This window comes from Cavia porcellus, unplaced genomic scaffold (genome assembly GCF_034190915.1).
Source record: "Cavia porcellus strain 051 isolate PalLab524CR breed Dunkin Hartley unplaced genomic scaffold, mCavPor4.1 scaffold_31, whole genome shotgun sequence".
Classification (NCBI taxonomy): domain Eukaryota; kingdom Metazoa; phylum Chordata; class Mammalia; order Rodentia; family Caviidae; genus Cavia; species Cavia porcellus.
The window spans coordinates 30,359,683-30,387,232 of NW_026947514.1; the positions used below are offsets into that span (position 1 = coordinate 30,359,683).

At 35.7% G+C, this 27,550-nt stretch overlaps 1 protein-coding gene across 28 annotated transcripts in view; it reads right to left on the reverse strand.

Annotated features, from left to right (window-relative positions):
- Sipa1l1 (signal induced proliferation associated 1 like 1) overlaps positions 1-27,550 on the reverse strand; it is a 334,454-nt gene that overhangs the window by 88,805 nt on the left and 218,099 nt on the right. For all 28 annotated transcript variants that reach the window (XM_063241579.1, XM_063241588.1, XM_063241597.1 and 25 more), the window contains 2 exons: positions 24,117-24,247; positions 18,486-18,674 (listed from right to left, as the gene is read on the reverse strand). In XM_063241579.1, coding sequence (XP_063097649.1) covers positions 18,486-18,674; positions 24,117-24,247 — 320 coding nt within the window. The remainder of the gene's footprint in view (positions 1-18,485; positions 18,675-24,116; positions 24,248-27,550) is intronic.

The following is a 27,550-nucleotide window of genomic DNA, read 5'->3' on the forward strand; positions in this document are numbered from 1 at the left end:
ATTCTTTAGGTGATGGACTTTTACATTGTTTGCACGATCTAGCTATTACAAATTCTGTTGCTATAAACACGGATATACATATACCGTTGTGGCATGATGTTTTTAATTCATCTGGGAAAATACCCAAAAGGGGAACAGCTGGGTTGAATGGAATCTTCAACCCTAGTTTTTGAGGAATCTCCACACTGATTGCATGAGTGATTACACCAATCTACACTCCGACTAACAGTGAAAAGTACCTTTTCCTCTACAGTCCTTCCAGAATTTATTACTGGTTGATTTGATAACAGCCATTCTTTCTAGCATGAGGTGGAATCTCACTGTTGTTGAACATTTTCTCATGTATTTGCTATTTGAATTTCTTCATTTGAGTATTTCTTCATCTAGGAAGTATGCATTCATCTTAGATGCCAATTTTTGGACTGGCTATTTAAATTTGGGAGATTTTTTTTTTCAGTTCTTTGTAAGTTCTTAATAGTAATCTTTTGTCTGAAGAAGACCTGGGAAACACTTTTTCGCACATAGTAGATTGTCTCTTCATTCTGCTGGTGGTTTCTCTTGCTGTGCAAAAGCATTTTAATAAGATGAAATCTCAGTTGTGGATTATTTGTGACAGTTACTGTGCGATCAGGGTTTTATTTACAAATTCTTTGCCTGTACCATTATCTTCAGAATTTTACCTATTCTATCTTCCAGATAGATTCCAGATTTAATACTTCCGTTTTAATATTTAGATGTTTAGGACCAGGAATTTAGCTCAGTGCATAGTGCCTGCATGGCAAGCTCAAGGTCATGAGTTTGATCCCTAGTACACAAAACAAATTAGATCTTTGATCCATTCTGAATTTAGGTTAGTGCATGGTTAAAGATATGGATCCAATTTTAATCTTCAGCATTGTGCAGAGGCAGTTTTTCTAGCACCATTTATTAAAGAGTCTATCTTTCTTCCAGTGAAGATGCTTGGCTCCTTTATCAAAGATAAGGTGCTTGAGTACGTTGGGAGTTGTTTCTGAACCTTTGTGGGGTTTTTTTGTTTTGTTTTTTGGTACAGGCAATCAAGATCATGACCTTGTGCTTGCCAGGCAGGCACTTATGCTACTGAGGTAAACCCTGGCTCCTCTTTATCTTCTAAACTGCTCCACTGATCTTTGATGTTTTTTGGCTAGTACCTTGCTGGTTTTTTTTTTTTTTTTTTTTTAATCATAGTAGCTTTGTAATACAGTTTTAAGTCAAGGATTGTGGCTTGATTTTGTTGCCTATAATTTCTTTGCTGTTCTAGGTCTCTTTTGGTTCCAAATGAATTTTAGGATTGTTTTCTCTAATTCTATGAGATATGCTATTGGAATTTTGTTAAGCCTATATGGCAATTTTGGGATTATGGCCATTTTCACTATATTTGTTCTTCTCTTAAAGAATAAGAAATTACCTTTCCATTTTTTAATATCTTCTTCAATGTTTCAGAGTACTGTAGTTTTCAACATAGAAGTCCTTTACTTTCTTTGTTAGGTTGATTCTTAGGTATTTCTTTTTTCCTTTTTGTTTTGGATGCTATTATGAAAGGTGCTGTTTCCCTAATTTCTCTACCAGTGAATTTGTTATTTGTGTACTGGAATACACAGTGCATTTTAACTATTGACTTTGCATACAGCTATGCAATTGAATTTGGTTATTAAACCAAGACATCTTTTGGAGGAGTTTTTAGGGTTTTCTATATAGAGTATCATGTTATCTGCAAATAATGATAATTTAACTTCTTTCTTTCTTATCTTTTTTCATTTCATTTTTTTCTCGTCTTACTGCTCTGGCTAATGTTTCCCAGAATTATATTGAATAGGAGTGGTGACAGTGAACATTCTTGTCTGGTTCCTAATTTTAGGGAGAGAAATTTCGGTTTTGATTCATTTAGTATGATTTTGGCATCTTGTTTAATTGCTCTGGGTAATGTAGCCTGAACTATATTGAATAAGAGCAGAGACATCCTAATCTTGTTTCTGATTTTAGAGTGAAAGTTTTCAGTTTTTGTCCATTTAATATGATGTTGGGTATTGATTTGTCATAAATGGTTTTTATCAGATTGAGATTAAACACTACCTTTTTCAATTTCCTATAGGGTTTTTATTGTGAATGGCTGCTGGGCTTTGTCGAGTTTTTTTCTGCATCTATTGAGATGATCATGTAGTTTTTGTCCTTGGCTGTGTTAATATGGTATATTACATTTATTAATTTACGTATGTTGAAACATCCCTGCATTCATGGGATGAATCCCACTTGATCATGGTGTACAATCTTTTTGAGGATTTGCTGCAGTCTGTTTACTGAGGATTTTTTGCATCAATGTTCATTAGGGAGACTGGCTTGTAATTCTCTTTCTTAGTTGGGTCCTTCTTTGGTTTTGGAATCAGAGTAATGCTTGCTTCAAGAAGTGAATTTGGGAGTATTGATTCCCTTTCAATTCCATCAAAGAGTTGAGAAGTAGTGGTGTTAGGTCTCCACTAAATTTGTTGTAGAATTCAGCAGTGAATCGATCAGGGCCTGGGCTTTTCTTTATTGGTAGGTTTTTAAATTACATCTTCAATTTCATTTATTGATATTTATTTAGGATGTTTACATTTTGATTCAGCTTTGGTAATTCATATGTATCTAGGGATCTGTCCATTTCTTCTGTATTTTCCATCTTATTAGAATACAAGTTTTCAAAGTAGGTACAGATGATCTGGATTTTGGCACAGTCCACGTGATCTCACCTTTTTCATTCCTAATTGCATATATTTGAGTCTATTCTTTCCTTTTTTCTTGATAAAGTTGGATAAGGGCTTGTCAATTTTATTTAATTCAAAAAACAAACTCTTCAATTCACTGATTCTTTGTATTGGATCTTTAGTTTCTACTATGTTACTTTCTGCTCAAATTTTTATAATTTCCTTTGTCCTACAAACTTTTGGCTTAGCCTGATCTTCTTTTTGTAGAAGTCTGAAGTTCACAATTGTTATTATATTAGCTTGCTCTGTTTTCCTGATATGAGTGTAAATTTTCCTCTTAGGACTACTTTCATTGTGCTTCATAAGTATGGTATATTATCACTATCATTCAAGTTTAAAAACTATCTAATTTATTCCTAATTTCATCTGTAACTCTTGGGCTGTTTAATAGGGTACTATTTAATTTACCTGTGTTTATAAAGATCTTGTGGTTTCTTTAGCATAGATTTCCAATTTCATTACCCCATGGTTTGGTAATACGCATGGGGTAATTTCAGTTCCTTTGCATTTATTTATCCATGTTCTATGAGCCAGTTTGTGATTTGTTTTGGAGAATGTCTCATGTGCAGCAGAGAAAATGTGTATTCTGATGTTGTGGGGTGGAAAACTTTGTAGACATCTACTAAGTGCATTTGTTTAAAAGTTAGGTTCAATTCTAATATTTCACTGTTGATTTTCTGTCTAGTTCATCTGTCTTTTTGTGACAGTGGGTATCAAGATTCCCCAATATAACTGTATTAGGCTTTATTTCATTTTTCATGCCTGTTAGTATTTGTTTTATATAATTGGGTACACTGGTATTTGTTGTATATTTATGATTATTTTTTTTACATAATTGTATTAAATTGTATGTCAATCTAGGAAGAAATGACAGTATTAACATGAGGATTTATTCAATACATAAATATACCAACAGGTCGTCTTTGATTTCTTCCACCAATGCTTTAGTTTTCTTCATAGGAGTTCTATATAGCTATATATATGCCCAACTATATCTAACTAAAGTTCTAAGAAGTTTTTACAGATTTGATTTGGGATTTATGCATAGGCTACTATATTATTTGAAATAGAAAGGTTTTCCCCCTTGCCTATATCTGTATGACTTTTATTTTTCTTTCCTGACTGCAATGACTAGAACTTCTAGTACTATCTGTAATAATGTTGACCGAATATCATTCCTTTATTACTATTCAGTCTTTCAACATTATATCATATAAGCTGTACATTTCTTCTAGGTGTTCTTTATCAAGAGGAAGTTCCCTTCTATTATTGTTTCATTATCATGAATTTTATGAAATTTATAGTCTTCCTTCTTTGGCATTTTGCATCCCTGTAATAAAACCAACTAAGCCATTGTCTGTAACTTATATATTCTACTGAAGTATATTTGCCAATATTTGTCAAGGAATCTTGCATATACATTCAAGACACATGTGGTCTGAGATTTTCTTTTTTTGTACTCTGTGGTATTACACTTGACAGAATGAACTCAGAAGTGTTTTTCATCTTTTATTATGTAGAACTGATGGTGATATTTCTTTAAATGTTTGGAAAAATTCTCCAGTGAAACCATCCCGCTCTACAGTCTTCATTTCTAGAGATTTAAAATTTTTCTTCAAAAGTTATGAAATAGGGCCAGGGATGTAGCTTAGTGGCATATGCGCCTGCCTGGCAAGCATGAGGTCATGAGTTCAATCCCCAGTACCAAAAAAAAAAAAAAAGTTATGAAATGAAGGGAGATGGAGGGATAAGGGTATGTTAAAAAAAAAAAATGAAGTGTTATATATATCTACTAACTCTGCACAATGAAGTTGTCATTATATATAACAAATACGTACTAATAAAAATAAAAAGTAATAAAAATATTTTTATAAAAGTTATAGGGTTATATATATATATATTCTATTGGGTGAGATATGATAATTTTTTGAGGAATTGCTCCATTTCATCTAAGTTGTCAAAATAATGTATGCACATAATTTTATTTCCCTTTTATTACATTGCTGATGTTAGTAGTGTTCGTAGAGACATCACACAACTCACTCTTGACATGAGTAAGATGTGTACTGTATTATCTTTAGACTCAATCCTGCTTTATTAACTTTTTAAAATATTCCATTGCATATACATTCAAGACAGATACGGTCTGAGGTTTTCTTTTTTGTGCTCTGTTCCATTAATACTCTGTTTTCAATTCCATTGTTTTCTGTTTTTATGACTACCTGTTTTGTATTCTTAGGACTTATTTTTTCCTCATACGTTGTTTATATGAGATGTGATCTTAGATTTTCATGAGATACTTTATTTTTTCTAATCTAGTATTTAGCACTATAAACTTACCTTCACAGCCTACTTTAGCTACAGTCTCTATACATCAGTATGCTATATTTTCATTTAAATTCAGTTTAAGATAAAAATGTTAAATTCCTTGAGCTTTTTCCTGGATATTTACCTGTTATTTCTAGCTTATATTCTGTTAATAAGAGATTACACTTTTTATGATTTCATTTTTTACAAACTCAGTAACATTTACCTTACGGTCCAGGTCTATTTTGCCACATGTTCTGTGTACTTTAAAATAGCATCTTGCTACCCTGAGTGGAATGTTGTGCAGTTCTATATTTCTGATTTTCTGTTTAGATGTTGCATCAATTTTTGACAGGTGTTAAAACTGTCAATTGCATACACACATACCCATATTTGTAGCAGCATAACTCATCTTTTACATCTTGAAAGTTATCTATATATCCATCAACAGAAGAATGATCAAAGAAAATGTGGTATTTATATACAATGGAGTACTACTTTGCCGTAAAGAATAAACTTGAATCATTTGTAGGAAAACAAATGAACCTCAAGACTTATTTATTTTATTTTATTTTTTTGTCTTTTTCCTTTTTTATTGGTACCAGGGATTGAACTCACGACTGCCTGTTTGCAAGGCAGGCACCTATGCCGCTGAACTAAATCCCCAGCCCCAAGACTTATTTATTAAGTAAATAAGTCAGATACATAAGTTTAAGTATCTCATGGTTTCCTTTGTATGAGAAATAATCATTATGTACAACAAGCATATATAGAAAGAAAGCACTAGCATTTTCCTATTTATTAAGTGTTAAAAGAAATTATCGACTCTAACTGTAGATACGTCCATTCTCCCTTTAACTTTGTCAATTTTACTTTATATATTTTACAGCTCTGACTGGCTCACAAACATTTAGGACTACTATCTATGTCTTTTTGGTAGAATTACCCTTTTATCATTATATAATTTCTCTTTCTGTCCCTAGTAATTTGCTCTGCTCTGCATTTGATTTTATGGGATATTATAGTCATATCTTTTGATTTAGCTTGTCTTTCACCTTCATATTTTGAATAAATTTTCTGAAGCAGGCTATAGTTCATGTAATTGGATAATGATTTTTTAAACCCACTCTGCCAATTTTCCCTTTAGCATATTTAGATATTTCCAGACTAAAAAAAGTTGCTATTAGGGTTTAAATTTTACATTTTATTTGTTGTGTTTTTCATTTGCTCTTCATCCTAAGAACAGAATAATTTTTTAAAGTTCTATGATACTGGGTTGGCGATACAGCTCAGAGCACAGCACCTGCCTGGCAAGTGCAAGGTTATGAGTCCAATTCCTAGTACAAAAAAAAAAAAAAAAAATGCTATATTGCTTTGTCAGAATTCAGTGTTTCTGAATTTATCTTTTCATGGCTGCTCTAGGTACATATATTTTTATATCTATATATCTAATCACTGTCTACTGATGTTAACATTTTACCAGCTATAGTGACGTGTAGAGACTTTACCTCCCTTTAGTCTTTTTACTCTTGCCCATTAATAGAATAATTGTATTAATTTCTATATACACAATGATGAACATCTTACACAGTGTTTTAATTACTAAAATAATATACACATTTAGTGGCCAAAGCACTGAGCTATATTTCTATTCTTATTCTTCAAATCCTTTCTTCCTTCTGGAAGATCTCTTATTTAACCTTTTCTTTCCTGCTTAAGAAAACTCTCTTTAGCCACAGTTTTAGGTTAGGTCAGTTGGTAGCCAATTTTCTTAGATTTCCTTCACTGACACATTTTAGCCACGCTGGAAATTACTAACAAAAATCTAATTGCTTTAGAAGATGACATAAGGATTCTGGGCAGAAGTTGATTTTTTTTAATGTGACAGATATTTTCACACTATTTAAATGTATGTGCAGACATTCTAGATTATTTTTATCTTTGGCATAATGTAGAGGAAATATTCTACACACATAATAATCTTATCTCACAATGGGCTGTGAAAAATTTCTCACAAAAATAAAGCTTCTTATGAAGTATTAAATTGGTAATATATACCTGATTTGTTTGGTCATGGAGATGAATTTCAATTACATATGAAATGACCCTACCATACCACTATTTCTAACAGAAAGACTGAAATCAATCCAAAAGCCTATCAAAGAGAAACTGATATAATCAAGTATACAACAGCAATACAAAGGAATACTATGTAATAGTAAAAAATAACAGAACTCTTTCTATATAATGACATAGAAAGAATTCCAAAATACATTGCTACATAAAAAAGTTAAGTGTCTACAGCAGCTATATTTTGTGTAAGAAAGTAGAAAAATAATCTGCACATATATATTTGGTAGGTCTGAATAAGGACACATAAGAAAACTATATCCAATGGGCCAGTAGTAGAGAGGAGAATAATAAGAGGGTGAAAATGAGACTTTTCAATGTAAACATTCATATTGTTTTAATTTTTGGACCACTTAAAGGTATTACCTACTTAAATCCCTAAAGAAACTAATTTAACTTTTTTATTTTAAAGTCAAATTTAAGGCACAATCCATAATTTAAAATCAAAGAGATTGAAGGGTCACCTGGGCACAGTGGCACACACCTATAATACTAGCTATTCCATAGCTTGAGGGCAGGAGGATTGCTAGTTCAAGGCCAATCTGGGCAATTTAGTAACACCTTGCCTCAAAGGTGGTGGTGCCACTGAGTTCACTCTTCAATGTTCCCAGTACAGAGGGACACTGAGCCAAAGAGAGACAGAGAGAAAACTAAAAGGTCTGCTATCAGTTATTCTGTCTTTTTGGATTGTGAGCCAAAGAATTCTCAGTGCATGTACATCTAGACTTGCCATGCTCCACCACTGCAAACGAGTCTTCTAAAGCTGCATACCTCACAATGCTAATGCTATTAGTCAGCTATCTGCAGGGTCTTCTCACTGGAAAGGTCTCCATCCTGTCATCCAGTTCAGCCTCAATGAGGCAAAAGAACATGAAAGGCCCAGCAAAGAATAACTACTTGTAAGCAGACTAGAAGAAACTGCTGCCTTGTTGCTTTTTGCCTAGCTAACGGTTGACAAGCATATTTCCTTCCTGAGAATGCGCAGCCAGGTCTATGAGATGTCCAGAACTATTTTGGTTAGCCATCTGTACTTTGAATACAAATCAATCACTATCATAATCTAAAGATTTAAATTCTACAAATGACAACTGTTCTGCCAAAGTGTCATTCACAGAAAATTGGCTTTAGAAAGAATGTTTCCCTAATGGGTCATTTTTCAAAACTAGCTCCTTGAATCAAAGAAAGTGACAAGCCAAATTCATTTATTCTCACAAAGTAATGTCACATGGCAAAGAGAAGGTGAAGTTGGAGAATTTCACTCATGTCCTTACTCAAAAGATCAGTACTATTTATTACCAAATAAGCACTACTTTTTTCCCCTCATAATCATTTGTGATATATACTGTAGATATAAATTAAATATGATGACTTCCTCTAACTCATGCAATAACTTAGAGGGTAACTTTTTTTTTTTTTTTTTTTTTGAGACGGGGCTCGCTATACAGTTCAGCCTGGCCTTGAGCTCGCTTTGTAGCCCAGTCTGGTCTCAAACTCACAACAATCCTCCCAACCTCAGGCTCCCGAGTGCTGGGATTATAGGCGTGAGCTACAACGCCCAGCTAGAGGGTAACTTTTAAAAAATAGAAAATGATATCACAGAGTTTTATTGGATCAATGAACAGAACTGTTTGCAGTATCATTGATGGAATGTCCACTTTACAAGCTTTAATTTTGTGACTTGAACAATTATTTCTAAGATGACAATATGTAATCCATTAACTAGTGATTTCCTACTGTTCATTTTTTTTTCTGTAAATCTGTATAACTTGTACCCTTTCCGTACCTTTTTTTTTCTTTTCTCCTTAAATAAAATTAAAAAAAAAAAAAAAAAAAAAAAAAAAAGAGAACCCAACCAATGTTTTCATTCAGTGCATTTTAAATAAACATTTAGAAGCCAGGGATGGAGGCACATGCCTGTAATCCCAGCACTTGGAAGTGGAAGCAAGAAGATTATTTTGAGTTCGAGACCATCCTGGACTACAAAGGAAGCTCAAGGCCAGTCTGAACTGCAGAGCAAGACCCTGTCTCAAAAGGACAAACTTAATTAATTAAAATAAACATTTAGAAAAAGATACTCATTTAGGCAAAACTACTACCATGAAACCCAACATTTCTTAATAAAAAGTCCTATTTTCTCTACTGTAAACTAACAATTGTACTTTATTTATAAACCTACTCCAACTTTATTTGAGTTTAACATGTTCTGCTAAATATTGGGCACTAAAGCCTGCATCAGTAAGACCTGAGCCAACATTTCACAGCTTCTTTACTGGTTATGAGGAGGAAAAGGGGAGCGGTGTAGAATATATTGGTTAAGAATGTGGGCTCTAGAGTCTATGTGCCTGGACTCCATAAATCCTGTGATCATGTTCTTTGTGCTATGCTGTACCTGTGTGTGAAACATGAAAAATAACAGTACCTATATTAAATGATTCTAAAGATGAATTAAAATAATTCCTATGAATTGCTTCACACAGTACCTCACATTACTGTCAATCAAAATTATCAATTTTTATTAATCTGTTGTGTGTGCTATAAATGCCTGCTCAGACAGAATACTTGCAGCCCCATTGAGCACACATTATTTTTATTCCTCTGTACTATGTTCTTACTGTTCTGAAGCTACAACACCCTACTGCTTATTGCCCAGCTAGAAAAAATCCTCTTCCCCCTAAGGTGCTTCTTTTTCTGACTCTATGGACCACTCATGACTTGTTTCCCTTTGGCTTTAACTTCCACTGACTTTTTTTTTGCAGCTCTCTTACTAGCCTATTTATCCTCTACAGTATTTAAAGTCTGCAAAGAGTGGTACTCAAAAAGCACTCACTCCATTTAAGACAGTCAGGCCTATTTGAAAAACGTGGTATGTTATCTACAGTCTCTCTCCTAGGCTATTTATAAAGATCAAATGAGACAATACATGCAAAGGGACTAACGGTTACTATAATTATCAAAATACCTAATACTTCTTGAATGTTTATCATGTCCTCAGCATTGTATTAATTATTAACCCTTTAGAGGTCTTGGCTAGTCTAAGAGATACAACCAAATACTTTCCTTACATACTGATAGATGTATCAGGTGCATACATTCAAGGTCATGAGTAGCTGGTGTGCATACAACTGATGTTAGGCCGTAACACTTAAACCACGACTTTGGTCAAAACATGTGTTTCATAAGATGATGTGATAACCAATAGTGTATTGTATATGAGAGATACCACAAACTATGGTGAACATTTTTATATTAAGTAATTTCTAGATTATAACTGAAAAGAAATTAAAAAAAAATCATGCATTATGAGGACTTCCAGGAGAACATGGCAGATAGATAACAGCAGCTATGGAGGCTCTCTGAGATAGCCAGCTTAGATTCCAGGAATGGTATGGTGTGGAATTCCTAAGCAGGGGGAGATAAACCCTGCCGACCCAGGAATGAACTAAGTTGAGAGAAACCAAATGGAAATGCAATCCCAGTGCTATGACTGGAACAGCTAAAATCTCAGTGTCGAAGCTGGAACCTGCACCTCTGGAAACCATGCTTGAATTTCCTACCGCTGCTGCTGCATCTGAATCGGCACAGCAGGGATAGAGATGCGAAAGCTCTGAGAGCAGGAATCGGTGAACTGAATTGAGAGCAGGACTGGCAGGGAGCCCTGCATCGACCTGCAAACAGGGACCCTTCCACAGACTAGGAGGCTCCAACAGAGGATATTCTGGGACTGGGCAGACTAGCCAGAACAGGATGCTGCAGTGACTTCAGTCACATATTCCCCTCTCAAGCAGGATTGGTGGGGAGCACTTGACCTGGGTGACGCCGTGGACTAAGACCCCGTAGGCTAGCCCAAACCAGGTCCCTGCGCAGGCACACCCAATGCACCCTAATGCAGTAAAGCCTTCAGGAGGTTGACTGACCTGGAGGGGCGGGCCTAGCATAGGCTGCTCAGGTCTGTGTTTCCCTAGTACACTGCAGTGGGTGGGAACACCTAGCCGGCACAATTCAAACAAACTGTAACTGACAAAGAAAGAAACAGGGCCTCCTATATACGCTTGTATGGAAGGAACAAAAAGTATGGGACGAGGGAGCAACAAGAAAGGGTCCTCAGACCCCAATCCTGAGAACACTAAACCAGGAAAGGTAAATGCAAAGGAGAATGAGGACATGAGTTCGATCCCTGTACTGATAAAAACAAAAAAGATCAAAAGAAAAAAAAAAAAAAAAAAGGAGAATGAGGACAGAAAGCATGCAATACCAGGCACGGTACAAATATAAAGCGATATCTCCAGGACCTCATAGATGAGTTCAAAAGTGAAGTATTTAATCAAGTAAAGCAAGATATAAGTAGAATAGTTAAAGAAATGCTAAGCACTTCCCAAGAAAAAACATGGTGGAATGGAAGAACAGAAAAAAAGGGAGAATTGTTTCATGGAGAAAATAGAGAAAACGTAGAATACATGAAACAGGTTCAAAGAGATTACCACGAAACTAAAAACTCTATTGAAAGCTGGCATAACAGCTTGAAAGAAACTAAGCATATATTATATGAACTGGAGGACAGCTTTGTAATGTGGGAGCATGAAAGGAAAAACTTCTTAAAAATAACAAGGAAACAAGCAGTAACAATACAAAGGCTAGAAGATGATAACAGGATCTATAACTTAAGAATTAAGAATGTAAAGGAAGAAGCAGGGATACAAACAAATGAACTGCAAAGACTATTCACAGAAATAGTCAGGGAGAACTTCCCTAATATGGGAAAAGGTAAAGATACTCAGATCTATGAGGCATACAGGACCCCAGCCACCTACAATCCAAACAGAGCTACACCTAGACATATAATAATCAAAATTCCAGAAATACAATATAAGGACAGAATATTAAAAGCTGTCAGAGACAAGAAACAGATCACTTACAAGGGAACACCCATCAGAATTACAGCAGACTTCTCGGCACAAACCATCAAATCACGAAGAGCATGGGGCAAAATAATTCAAGCTTTGAAACACAATAACCTCCAGCCAAGATTGATATATCCTGCACAACTTTCCATAGAAATTAATGGAGAAACAAGGCGCTTCCAGGATAAAGAGGAACTAGGGGAATTTGCAACCACCAATTCAACTCTACAGAGAATACTGCAAGACATTCTAAAAGAGAAAAATACTAAGATTCCAGAAATAGTGGCAGAGAGGCCACAATGAATGGTGCAGAAAGCGAAATGAAGAAGACAAACTGACAACTAATGACAGAAAAAGACCTCAACAGAAATGAGGCAGAGAAGGTTGGATGGTATGAACAGCTATTTTGGAGAAAACAAGACATCATAATAGCTAGTGCTGATTTAATATCATCTTGTTTTGAAGTTCCATCAAGCTTTTGTTCTTCTGTCTCCATCGGTCTTAACATGTTGTATCTTATTGGATTTTATTATATGTGATAATATAAACAAAAACTTTTATAGACAAGGAGATAATATAGAAACCATTGTTCATTTTCTGTTAGTTGATTCTAAATACCCTGTAATACTGTCATTCTCTTGAATGGTTTTACATTGTCTTGATATGTTTGATGCTACAGTATACAAAGTTATACTCAAAGATTTCAAGGAAAGAGACACTCTGGTAACTACTTTTATGTCGGGATATCTTGTGGTGAAATACTATTTTGCTTAAATGGTTATGTTCTGACCTGTGCTGTTTTGTTGTTATGTCCTCTTTTATCTCAATCTCCTTTTTTTATTATTTACTTTTTTATTTTTATCTTTTTAATTAAGGGAAAATAAAAAAATAGCACGATTATAGTAACCCACTTTGATTTCCTATTAACTTGATTTGAAACCCTGTATTGCTCTCACCATCTTGTTTTGACTGATTTTTCTCTATTCTGTTTTGCTTGATAGTACCAAGTTTGAGAGTATAGGCAACAACTGTGAAGACAATAAGACTCACTATGATGCCCATTCTGGTTTGACTATCATCTTCTCTTGAAGTCCTGTAATGTCTCCAATGTTTTGGTTTTATTGGTTTTGTTCTTTACTGTTTTGTTCAATTTTACTATAACTGATGATATAGGTAATTCTTTTTAAGATAGCAAGAGGCATTATGATAACCATTGTTGATCACCTTGTACTCTGTTTTTACATTATGTACTATGTCCATCCTTTTGATTTGACTGACTCTGTTTTGTTATGTCACATTTGCTTTTACTGTTTTCAAAAAAAAAGTAATAAGAACTGTGGGAGTAATAAAACCCAAAATGTGTAACTGTCATTATAAAAAAGGGAGGAAAAGAAAGTGCTCTAAAGGATATAACTCCATGTATATTTAAGCATATAAGATAGATAATCATATTACTGAGTTTTTGTTGGATCATTGGATATTACTGTTTGCAGTCTCACTGTTTCAATGTCCACTTTATATGCTTTAATTTTGTAACTTGAACAACGATTTCTAAGATAACAATATGTAATCTATTAACTAGTGATTTCCTATTGTTTATTTTTTTTGAAATTCCGTGTAACTTGTACCCTTTCTCTGTTTTTTCTTTTTTTTCTTAAATAAAATTTTAAAAAATCATGCATTATATAAATACAATAAATGCAAATCTGTAGTTTAATTTTTTCTCACTTTAGCACGTACTACTAATGAATGTGACTCAGACACACGTGACCTCTACAGTAAATTTTTGGACCACAACCTCTGGAAGGCTAATACAGAGCTTGACATGATAACCTTTTACTCTCTTTGCACAGAATAGATGAGATATATGTGTTTTTAAAATAAGAATTGAAAAATGGCTGATATATCAAATTCAAAAGTAACTGAATTGGCCATATAATTAATTGAAAAGATGACTTAAATAGACAATACTTCAGACTACAGTTTGTTTGTTTGTCTGTCTGTCGAGATGAGGTCTCACTGTGCAGGTTGGCCCCACATTCATGGCAATCCTCCTACCCTAGCCTCCTGAATACTGGGATTACAGGTATGCACCACCACACCCAGTTTAGACTACAGCTTTTAAGGATCAAAATATATGATATATTTTGATATATCTTTTATATTTTGAAATAGATGATATAAAAGTGTATAGGGAAATTTGCAAATGCTAAAAAAGTAAAAGGTAGTATATAATTTTCTATAGTGTTTGGGATCACTAAAGGATGGGAGAAGAAAAATAATCTGAGAATTTCTATACTCATTAATCCCTTCAACTGTAAGGTAAACTGCTTACTAGAATGAGATGCTCAGGGATGCTGTGAAGATTAAACTGAATGATGCTAGTAAAGTATTTAGAACACAGTAATAAGAGAAACATATACTTATCTAATTTGTTCCTACAATGAAAGATGCTCTAAGAAATGAGGACCTAAAAACATGATGGGTAAATTAAATCCAAATTAATCCAGATTTTCTACGGTTCAAGTGTTCACAACGAACACTGCCAGGTTAGTTTATCTTCTCATTCTCATTTTATAAAAATGAACATCAAACAATACTGGAAATGGATGGACATCAATAAATACTGAAAGGCCCAGAAAGATATCAGGAAGGATAATGCGAAAGCTTGGATAAGGCAAGCTTTTCTAAAATGAATTTCCTCAGGACTTAATGCCTTCTTCATTCCCAACTGCACAAATGGCTGACTCAAAATGAAAAACTATTAAGTCTTTGTTCAGTGCTTTCTTATTTATTCTCCTTGATAAGGATAATAATTTAAATAACTGTATCAATAAAGTTTAACCTAATCACCAGTTTCCTATTTCTTACAGCATATTTACTGGAAAACATTCCTCAAAATAGCTAAGTTTATGCAACAACTGTTTTGAAGGCATACAATGTACTTCAAATTTATAAATATGAATATTCAGAGCATTCTTTAAAAAAACATATGGAATAGACATTAGCTGTGCATCATGAAAAGCAAAATGGATAGAAAAAACCAAGATTCAAAAAGTTACATTCAACTGTTAGTTCACTTTATGTTTTCATTAGCTCAGTTAAAAAGAAAAAACCTTGATACTGACTTTTGGGACTCTAAATAGTTTTAATAAAATTGGTATGCTTGAAATTTCAAAAAACATCATCAATTGTTCACAAAATTATATCCAGTAACCATACCAGTTTTACTTTTTTGAGGAACTTTTTAAATGCAATATTAAAACTACTTTTTACCCTCTCTTAGGGTACAATATGGCTGAAATGCTAAAAGTTAAAAATTATGCAAGTGTAATATCTACAAAATTAGCTCATACGCTCAAATTACTCCAAGCAGAATCCGGATAACATTCTTTGGTCAATGACAGTTTCCAATCATAATTTCTTTGCCTGCACTACTTTTACCCTGAGTTTCTATTCTCAAGAAGAACCCCCACATGTAGGAAGAAGTGTGGAGAGACAAATCTTAAGTATTTTAATTCTGTTATTGATTTCTATATATAAAAATTTTGGTTAAAATGCATCTTCAGTGGTACTTTTAAAATCTGAGCTTTTAAGAATCATGTGGTAGGGCAACCTATCCAGGACCCCTTTTGTCTCACTTAGAAGCTTTCTTTCCCCCAGTAAATATTTTCTGCCCTTAACTTCTGTTGTTTCTAAAATTCATTCTTCAATTTTAGAGAACACAAACTCAGCAATCAGACATGTAGCAGGTTGGGAGTCTTAGTTTCCATATATTATATGAAGGTCCTATATCCTATGCCCTATATTATTTGGAAGTCTCCTACTGAGATAAATTTTGGAAACAACCCAAATGCCCATCATCTGGTGAATGAATAAAGAAGATGTGGGTTTTTTTTTTAAATACAATGAGTGCTAGTCTGCCATAAAGAAAGATAAGCCTGAGGTATTTCTAGTGATTCAACTACCAAAACAACCCTGACTGGTAAGAAATAACAGTCCCCTGGTTATAATTCATATTTCAAAGTACTTGATTACCAGGTAAAATTATACTAGTTAAACCCACCACTCCCATTGCAATACTGCTGTAACTGACCTTCTCTTCTGGGTGTTCAATAACTGAAGTTTGGAGATCAGAACTAAAAGGATCCTACAACTTTGGTGAGTCACCCAACCTCCTGAGGAGGAAAGACTGCTGGACCTCAGAGGACAAGAATCAACAAATATACTGTGTGCCAAAGTAGGCTGAGACAGGAGGACTGCTATGAGTTCAGGTTGAACTTCACTGAGCAAGTTCAAAGCCATACTGCACTACACAGTCAAGACTCTGTCTCAAAACAAAAAAACCAAAACCAAAATGAGGTTTGGAGAAGGATGATCACCAAAAAGGAAAAAGTCTCTCATGGTTTCACAGAAATAAAAATGGTCAAGCAAGTCCATGAATCATCCTGATAGCTAACACTGAGAAGGGGAGCTAAGAGGCTCTGTACATGGTTCCAAAATAATGCCTAATAAGACACAACTGACTTTGATAGACAGCAAGGTTAATGCTGATTAACACAGGTTTTACTTTAACTTGGTCTTAAACATTCAGCCACAAAAGTATAACTAAAGATGTATGAAAACAATACCATAGTACTAAAAGCTAGATATAAAAAGGGGCTCTAATCACTGTTCTGTGCTGGCAGTTTCCAGCTACACTGGCAGCTGACAGCTGTTATGGTCAAGTGAGGCTAAAAAACTCTGGTGCAAGCTATAGAAGCTCAACGAGAGTCTTTAAGTTCCTTAGTTAAAATTGTCTTTCAAAACTACGAAAGCAGCTCCTTCTTACAGCTGAAACTATAGAGACTTATGACAAGAAATATCTAGAGGGGTGTAAGAGCCTCCTAGTTACACTTGTTATTTCAGTCCTTTAAGTGCAGTTTTTGGACTTGGTTCCCTCCCTAACCTGCCTGCCTTTCCATTCTCAGGCTCATGCTTTGATTATACATGCTTTAATTATTCGGGAATTTGTTTATTTTGCCTAGATGCTGCCAAACTCCAAGGGATGTTACAGATGGAACCAACAACAAATGTGCCACACTCATTTTACAGGGATCCAAAATAAATCACTCTATCCTTTTTATATTCTCTTTCCCACCAGATCAATCTTGTAAAGAGTTCATAACTGCTAAACAATAACATGACTTCTATACAACAGCCCTTAGGGTAGCTCTCTGGGGAAGGACACTGACTGCCCTTGCCCCTACACCAACCTTCTCAGCTTGAAACAGCTAGATGGCAACTATACCTGCTATCTGGGAATATAGTAGACAGCTAAGTTATTTAGAAATATTACAGCTAAGTTATTTAGAAATATTACAGGCACTCAGACAGGGTTGAGCCTGACAAGAACATGCTACAACAGTGGCTGGAGGCATTTGTTGAAGGTCAGGCTTCAAGACAGGATGACTACACCCACATACTTCCCTTAGGGATGAACAGCAATGACTGCTATTCTAAATAAGCATCAATCACCTTGGGTGGAGGACTACAGCCTCCCTAGCCCATTTCTTTCCAGGAAGTTCTTGTTCATTTCATGTACACTCGCTTCCCCATTTGATCCCCATTTAATCAATATTACATAAATGATTATACTTGTAATCTTGTTAGTTCTTCATGGTTTTGTCTCACCTCACACTCACCTTGTGATTTCCCATTGGATCAATGTTTCCCAAGGAACTATACTTGTATTCTTATTAGTTAATTATAGTTTTGTCCCACCTTAGACACACCTCCTCACCTCGTGGCTTGGCTTTATAGAACTGCTTTGTGAAGTGGGCTCCCCAGCAACCTTAGGAACCCTTATGTCTCTCTTAGACATAAGCATTCCTTCAATAAATATTTTCTGCTCTTAAAACAATATTGTGTGGTACAGTGGCTAACACCACAGGCTCTAAGGTAGATGACTTATATGTTTGAACCCTGGTTTCACAGCTTTTTTTTTTTTGTACTGAGGATTGAACTCACGACCTCGCACTTGCCAGGCAGGCGCTTATGCCACTGAGCTAAATCTCCAAATCCACAACTCATTAACTGTGTGAGATCAGATTTGCTACACAGTTTCTATGTGCCTCTAAAATGGGACAATAACAGTACCTCTCTTACAGTTGGGAGATTAAATGAGAACAGTATTTATGGTACCCAGAATAGAGCCTGATAAATATGCTCAACAGTGCTAGCCTATTATTATTGTATTATTGTCTATGTAAGAATGTTATATTTATTACTACTATTACTTCTAAGACATTCTCAGACACTTAAAAATTGACTGAAGGTGTAGGAGTCTATCTGTAGTCTAGAACCACACCAAGAAACAGCAAGACACTGGTTCTCTGCAAGCCACACTCACCCCTTGTTCATCCAGTTTCATGAGCTGCTCGGTGACTTTGGGAGTGTTGAAAGCCAACCGCAAGCACTGGACATTGAGCTCAGGGATCACATGCTCCAGCACTTCTTTCAGCGGCAACCCTCTGGCAGTTGAGTGCTTTGCTGTTGAAGGAATGGCATCTTCTAAGACAGACCCTCTCAGTGTCATGAGCTGAATGAGAGAGAGAGACTAATGTGAGGTCTCATTGGAACATGGGATTACTGAAAATGTCACATTCACTGAAGACTGAGGTTTCTTACAGAACCGGGGGAATGACTTGTGGTTGGTAAGCCAACAAAGCAGAAAGAGTGAGAGAAGTGATTTAAAGTTACTATATATGATAAACAAGGCCAATAATTTCAAGAAATCCCACACAGATTCAAAAGAACTCATGATATAGTCTTCAAAGATATTTACCAGGGCTGGGGATTTAGCTCAGCAGCATAAACGCCAGCCTTGTAAGCAGGCAGTTGTGAGTTTGATCCCCGATACCGATAAAAAAGAAGAAAAAAAAAAAAAAAAAGATATTTACCAAAGTGCCAAGTAATAGTCCCTTTAAAAAGATCAGTAGGAACAAGATTTCTATAGGAGTACTCAAAAGGATACTAACCAGGAAGTTATCCCATGCAACATTTGAAGGATAAATACATTTAGATGTTACAAACCTTTAAATTTCTTAATACAGGACAAACAAGCACAAATTGTTCATATCCCAAATGCTGCTATTATATGACATTAATTATAATGCAGCACCAGTCAACATCATTGGACATTACATTTTTCCTTATTTCTTAAAATATCTTCCAATCAGGAAACACAAACTTAAGCAAAGACATTTCTCTATGTAATGATCTGTTGTGCAAAAGTTAACCATCCATGAAGCCTAAAGTCTTTTAATTTCTAAAACTTTTCATACGGCAATTTGTTAACATAATTTAAATACTGTTTGATGACATAAAAAATGCACCAAACTGAACAAATTTCCACGAAATATGTAGGTGTTCTGTTCCTCAACCTAACAGAGCAGTGCATGTTGAAAGGTTGATGTGGAATATGTAAGGGTGAGAGACAAAAAACAGATCCAACAGATCCATCAGTATACGGGGGAAAGATACATTTACTAAAGGAAACAAAAGCAAGACAATCCAAAGACAGGGAAAGCATCATCGTGGCTCAGGAGGTGAGGAGAGGCTCAAGGAGTGGCATTAGAAAGGAGCTGCAGAATATAGAAACAATTTCTACAGGAGGAAAATGTCAGAACATAAGCAAAGGTACAGAGGGGGAAAAATCAGGTGTTAAGTGGAACACAGTCATTACAATAGCTAGATTTAAGAGGCAAAAGGAGTAATGGTGAAGCTGTGAGCCTAAAATAGGGGCAGACCTTCAGCTGACTAAGGGAGATTACACTGCACTGACCACCTGGGTCATCTCAGGATGTGTTCAGATGGCGACAACATTGTATACTTTCAGAAATTTACTTGTCAAAGATGAAATGCAAGAAATAACTGAAGGAGACAATATAGTTAAGATAAAAGAGAAAAAAAGTGTGATACACAATTAACAAGAAAAATGAACACCAAAGGAAGAATTGCCCTGGAAGTAAAATCTGTCACATCTGCCAAATGATAGGCATCATAAGAAATAAGAGTAGGAAAAGCAAAAATTTTCAGTATCTTATTCTCAATACAAGAAAAGGCACTAGCGATATCTGAGGTCTATTCATTTGTATCTTTTCTTTTACTTAAAAGTGATTTCAAATAACATGCATAAAAGCCATTATTTTTCTATTACTTTATATCTAATTTGACAGAAAGTATTTTTGCTTTGGTTTGTTTTTAAATCATAGCAAACACTTGAAGAACTCAGTAACTACTGGGTTCTTCCTTTTATGAGGTAACATTTGCCTCTAATAGGATACTGAGAAAAGCTGGGAGTATTTTCAACTTAGAAGTCAAGACCAAAAATGCAAATCACTGTTATCTTTCACCACAGAAAGACAAAGTTGAATTGAAAATCAAAGCAGATGAGAAAATAATGACTCATCTTTACATCTAAATCACTAGCATTATGTACTGATATTTTTGTTAATAACTTTTTTTTCCTTTTTATTGTCTTTTTCATTTTTATTGGAACCAGGGATCGAACTCACAATCGCCTGCTTGCAAGGCAGGTGCTTATGCCGCTGAGCTAAATCCCCAGCCCCTTTGTTAATAACTTCTATAGCCAGGTATGGTGGTGCATGCTTGTAATTCCAGCAGTTGGAAGGCTGAGATACGAGAATCATTCCAAGTTCAAGACCAGCCTGAGCTACTAAGTTAGCTCAAGGCCAGCTTGAATTGTATAGCGAGACCCTGTCTGAAAAAAATTAATAAATAAACAACTTACTTCCAGAAACAAGGAGCTAGTCTCCAAAAATTTTTGTACTCCCATGTTTAAAAATATGTATGAGCTATATGATTGTTCCTAAAACCCCATAACTATAAATGTAGGTGGCCTTTTTTTGTTTATGCTCTGCAATGAGTACTTCTACTGAAGTAAGAGATTTACTTATATTCTGTTAACTTGATGCCATTTATTGAAGACAGTAACTACTCACTACGATGGCCACCTTTCTTTTCCCCTCAATGTATGTAACTCATGAGAAGCCCCTAATACAAATTAAATGCTATTCCACTATATATCTAGGAAATTCACTTCAAAGAAACAAATGAACAGGGTATTCTACAAAATCCAGGAGTTATGGATATGGACCAACATTTTTAAATGTTCTAAGAAAGCCTTACATAAAGATACTAAAGTTAAACTATATATTTAAGGATTATTTTTGTTGGAAAAAAAAGATACACAAAAGTTAATGGCACTTAAATAAACATTGAAAGGAAGGGAGTTGATTAGGGAGGGAGGAGAAAACACAGAAAGGAGAAGACTGAGGAAGGGAAGTGCCAATTTTATTACTCTTTCTTTCTTTTTTGGGGGGAGGGGACAGGTGTTTTAAAATGGAACCCCTAGGCTTTATACATGCTAGGCAAGTGCTCTACTACTGAGCTTTAGTCCAGGCTATTTTAGCAAGTAAGCATACTTCAAGAAACAAGGCAAGTAAGTTTCCACCTCTGTGGGGCTTATATTCTAGTGGAATAAAGAGAAAGCAGACAACAATAATCAAAATGTGTAAGACAGTGTTAAGTATTCATGAAAAATAAAGAAGGGGATATGAAATAGGAAAGGCGAAAAAATAAAGATCCAGTGGCCCAAGATTTAAAACCCCGTGGTTTTATAAGTACAAGTTAGAAGGAAACAAGACGGCTGGAGCCAGGTGATAGATGTATGGGTTAGATGCTGCTGAAGTGGTGTTCTAAGCAGGAGCCAGAGGCACCAGAGTTACGGTTAGAGAGATGGCTGGGAGCAGATATGTGAGGTCTTAGGCTGTCAAGGAGAGTGGCTTTTACTTGAAGGATATGGAGAACCTTTAAGGGATTCTGAAGAGGAATAGGGACATCTGGATCATATTTCAAAGAGATCTGCTGGGTCCAAAGGACACAGGGTTCAAGGCAGAGGCAGACCAGTTTCCACAGCACGATCAGCCCCAAACTCAGGCTCAGAGGAAGTGCTAAATACTAGATCAAGCATTTTGAAGACAAAACTGACAAGGGTGGCTGACAGAGGGAAGGACATGAGCAGAGAAAGTCAAAACTAACTTTAAGTGCCAGGAATGGTGGCAAACAGCTGTAATCTCAGCACTTGAAACCAGCCTGAGCTACACAGCAGGTTCAAGGCCAACCTGCACTGCACAGCCAGTAATGGCCATCTTGGACCATACAGAGAGACCCTGTCTCCAAAGAAAAATAAATAAGTGAAGTAACTGAGGTTTCTGGCTGGAACCACGGGGAACCCCAGAGTTGCCAGGAACTAAACATTAATTTGAACATAAACAAGGCTATGGTTTTTTAACAATATTTGACTTGGTCCTGTCAACCAAAAACTAAGGGCAAGTATCCAAAGAACAGAACTCAGCTGAATGGGCCAGCAGGAAAAAGCCCAACCTATCACGGGTACCCTGGAGGGAGGCATAAGAAGAAAACTCTAGGCAGAGGCAATAAAGAAAAACAACAGTAGCAAAAGAAAGGAAACAGTGCCATTCTCAGACCAGAACAGAGATCAGGACAGAACTCAGTCCTAAAAGGCAAGAAGTGCCTCCAAGGCCAGCTGAGGAGGGACAGGCTATGGAAACTACAGCAGGATCTGAGGAAAAAATGTGGCTTTTAGGGAATTTTGATGACCTTGTGGCACGAAGGACAAGCAGAATAGTGGCATGAAGAAAACTAAGATGGGACTTAAAATAGTCTTGAGAAAGGAAAAAAGTAAGAACAGGACAAAAACAAAACAAAACAATCAATTTGAAGATGAGATAAGGGTGAGGTCACAGAGACCTGTGCATATGAGAACCCAGTAAAGGGCAGCAGCCTAGCTCAATACAGGAGGCACATTCTCCACGAGGCACATTCTCAAGACTGCACACCACGTAACTACCAGCTCTGACACAGAGGAAGAGTACAGGAGAGCACGTTAGCTCTTCATTTTCCCTTGGCTACCATAAACAACACATTAGATATTACAGTCTTGCCTTTAAAAACCTTACTTTTAATTTCCCCAGAGTTCAGGTTTAGGTACAATTACTAAGTGAAGCCAACCGACAGAACTTGCTTGCCATTCAAGGGAGGAAATGAAGCCAAATGCCCTATTTAAACTTAGCTTCAAAACCATTATCTTCCAGGTTTCTCAAGGGAATATTGGGCATCAATGCATAAAAACAATACTAAAATAAATTAGGGTCAGTCTTAGAGGAAACAAATTGATGGCTGGAACAATTATACAGATGTTTAGGAAAAAAAAAACAAAAAAGAACCTCATAGTCCCAAACTTGCGCACAAATTAAAAAAAAAAAAAAAAAAAAAAAAAACCTGTCAGCAATTTTATTTTTCCTTTTTCTAACCAGTGCTTTGTTTTAAAATAAATGTATTTATTATGTGTATTTATAGTCCTAAAGAGCTCAAAGAGCTTGCTTACTCACAATTAACCTCTAATTCAAATTCTGTGTCCTAGGCCTTAGAAAATAGATGCTAGATACAGCAAAATAAAGATAGAAGAAGAAAAGTTTCTGTCATCTTAGCTCAAGTCTATGCCCTAAAGAATGGTTTGGAAGACTGAATTAAGTCTTAGGCGGCTGTCTCTCATCTTTTTGTGCCTGGCACCTCAAGCTGGCTGGCTGAGCGCTTTCTGGTTAGTCTGCACAGGATATCCCATGCAGAATTCTGAGGGTTCCAATTTTCTTGGAGCATATTTCATGGGCAACAGCCTTCTCTGAAGCAAAATTCCCATTTACTTATTTCATCTCTCCAGAACTAGGCTGAAAGAAAAGATCCAGACCTAATCAGTCTTCTCTACTTCTATCACCATTAGAATAAACACAAGGACACTCCTCCCCCACCACACACATTGCTTTTTTTTTAAGTCACAAGGACATTTCTGACCATGTGCCATGGAAACCAATTGCTCTTACTATTTCATTTGGTCCCACTCCAATTAAGCCTAAAATTTTTCTCAATTGCAACTTACCTCACTAGTTCTAAAAATTATTCGATAGTTGTATGGAGATCCATTTTCTTTCATTTCTTCTGGTTTTTCCCTTCGAATGCTCACAGCCACTGGACCAAGATTCTCATCAGCCCCAAAATAGTTCCAGTGTTCTTAGGTGAAATAAGATAAAAGATAATTAGAAAATGTACTAACACTTGAAAATGTTATATTGTGCTCAGCATTTAAAATCATCACTCAAAAATTACTGCCTATTAATAAAATGTGGGCAAGTTTAATAAAATTAATAGTCCTCAATGAGTTATAAAAACTAAAGTTACACAGGTTTCCTTCCAAAGGAGAGCACACTGAACAGAAATGGCCTGCTAAATTTTCTACTCTTTGGTGATTTCTAAAAGAAATTTGTGTTTTATCCCTATGAGCCATCATTATCAGGCTACACTGTGTGCAATCCCTAAGAAAAGGTTTTTGGCTTTTATTTAAAATAAACTTCCTGAATCTGCTGAGTACAGAGTTTGAGGATGGGAGAGTATCATCTCCTATGATGATACTGGGTAGGAGAGAAAAGCGAGGTAATGTAAGGGAATGAGCCAGTAGCCTTCTGATTCATGTAAGTTAAGGTGGAGAACTTCAAAGGAAAGAACTGTAGAGGGCTCAGGGAGGCAGGAGCCTAATGGTTTCTATGTAATGAGCACAAAAAGGCTTCCAGAAAACACAGAAGACCTGAGGGAAATGATTGGAGATGGGAGAGTACGTTTCTCTTAGGTGACCAGTATGGCCAGATGAGTGAAGGGTCAACTCTATGAACTCAACTGCCCAGGGCTCCAACTCTTTGCATACCCTTGGGCATAGGAAAAAAGTCTCCAAAGACAGGTGTGGAGTTTATCTTCCTTCTCACAAGAAGGAAAGTGGAAATCCAAATTAACTTATAGAAAATGTTAAACTGATATTTATCAGGCATCCAAGTATATAGTTCTTTAAAAAATTAAAATTGTTGATATGTATATGAGATGTTCACAGATGAGGAAGTTCACACAACATGTATGAAAACTGTTAATAAGTTATTTTACAAACCTCCAAAATATGTTCTTTATATTGTTTTATTTCATTTACATGTAACATGATTAAATGACCAAGTTGTGAAATGGTACATTATTTGCATACAAAATGCATAAATATTTGAGAATATATGTTATTTCCATACAAAATATACAAGTATTTGAAAATCCATGAGAATAATAAGGAATAATATAATATGTCTAATCATATGGCTTTAAAATTTTTAGATAATGTATATATACAGATACTGTGAAAGTATTAAAGCATTGATTAGAAAAATTATCATAAATATAGAGGCTTCTCTAAAAATATTATAATCCATGGAAATTCAAAATAAGAAAACAAAACACAATGGAAATTCAGCCAACAGACATCTCATATGAGCAACTAAGGAACAACCTGATATATGTCACAAAATTCATGTACAAACACTCATGTACATCCTCAAAGCACAGCACATGAGAATCACACTCAGGTTATTTACTCTTACTTTGCACACAATTCTAACAAGCTTGGTTCTCAGGTCTTCAAGCCACAGCTTTATTTCAGAGGTGTGATAAGTCCAGATGTTGACAAAGTCCAGGGTGTAGGGCTGATAGAGACTTGCATGCAGACAGCAATGTGATAGAACAACTGACAACAAGGAAGAAAACAGAAAAGGAGGAGACAGAAATAGTATAAAAAAGCGGACAAGAACTTAAAGAAAAACAAGACAGCAGTCTGGGGCCATTTGCTAATGAGCAAAGTGCTTCAATTAACATACTTAAATAACTTCAGAGGAAATTTAATACAGCAGCACAGAACAACAGTGGATGCTTCAAAAATGAGTAAGAATCATAGTCATTATAGTCATTCCTTACACTTCACAGCTTCCACTGAAACCCAACACCAGCAACTTTTCAAATAATGCCCTGTATGCTTCAGGAATGGAAAGTGGGACTGCTGCTCTGCAGACAGGGAAATTCACAAAAACACAAGGCTATTATCGATTTATCAATAAACTCAACTCATTGTGGTTCTCAAGTGTTTGCAGGGAACCTCACTTTCTCTGCTTCTGCACAGCTAAATGTTTCAAACATTCTCACATTTAGCTACTTTCTCCTCAAACTCACCTAATGACAATATTGTCTACATCACAGAGAAAAGAAGCCAGTTCAGAAGCAAACTTCCCCATTACCCATCGCCATCCTTCTTCCTATAATACAAAGAACCCTAATCTCCACCAGAACCTGGTCTCTGTTCATTCTACCTTACTAGGAATGCTGATGGCTTGATTGTCCTCTTTAATTTCTCCCTTTACATGCTCACTGTCATCATGGCTGGGCTGACGTCTCTTCTTTATTATACAGCTTACCCTTGGCTCCTTATTATTCTTCAGAACTAAAGAGTTATCCTACATTGTCTTTTTTCTTCTTCTTCTTCTTCTTCTTCTTCTTTTTTTTTTTTTTTTTTTTGTACTGGGGATCGAACTCAGGACCTCATGCCTGGCAGGCAGGTGCTTATGCAGCTGAGCTAAATCCCCAGCCCATCTTCTGTTGTCTTTCCTTCCCTGGAAAACCTCTGAAAGAGTTGCCCTTTAGTGCATGGGTCACCATTCAAATTAAAACAAATGGTACTTTTGGTTCTTTACTCAAACTATCCATAATTTCTACCACAAGCAATCAATGGTTTTTCACTCTTACTTCTTGATATCTATTCCATCATCTTCTTCTAATTTTCCTTTAACCATACTTTTCCATCCAATCTCAGAACTTCAACTGCTGATATCTAAATCCTGACCACGTTCTAAAATGTATATGTATCCTCCAGACTTCTCTGAGTGTTAGACCTATCTCTACATCCACCTGATGGAACTCTGTACCATGATGTCTGCAAAAGTGAAACCAGCACCTTCCCATCTATTCTGCTCTCTCTGCAGTCTCTATTCCAGTGACTGTTACTATGTTCACACTGATGCTCAGTCAAGATCCACTGCCATGGCTTGTGCAAGCTACTTCCTAAATATCTCTCAAATCTACTTTTCTTATCCAACCTACTGCCTCTTGCCTTATCCTACTCACTTGAGTGTAATAACTGGTTTGCTTTTATCTAACACATTCACACAAATCTGATGATGCTTCTAACATGCAAATCTGACTGGCCATCATCATTAAAATTCTTTTCTGGATTCCCCAAGGTCCTTGCAGTCTGTTACTACCTTACCACTGCATCCTCACTCAGCTGTTTTTTTCATCCCTCCTCTATACTTGCCTTCTCTTTCAGATGTGCAAATTTGCATCTGAAAAATTCTGCCTTTGACATGCTTCTCACAACTCTTCTTCATTTGACCAAGTCTTCTCATCTTTTAGGTATCATCTCAAGTATTGCTTAGAGAACCATGACAATACTGACACAAA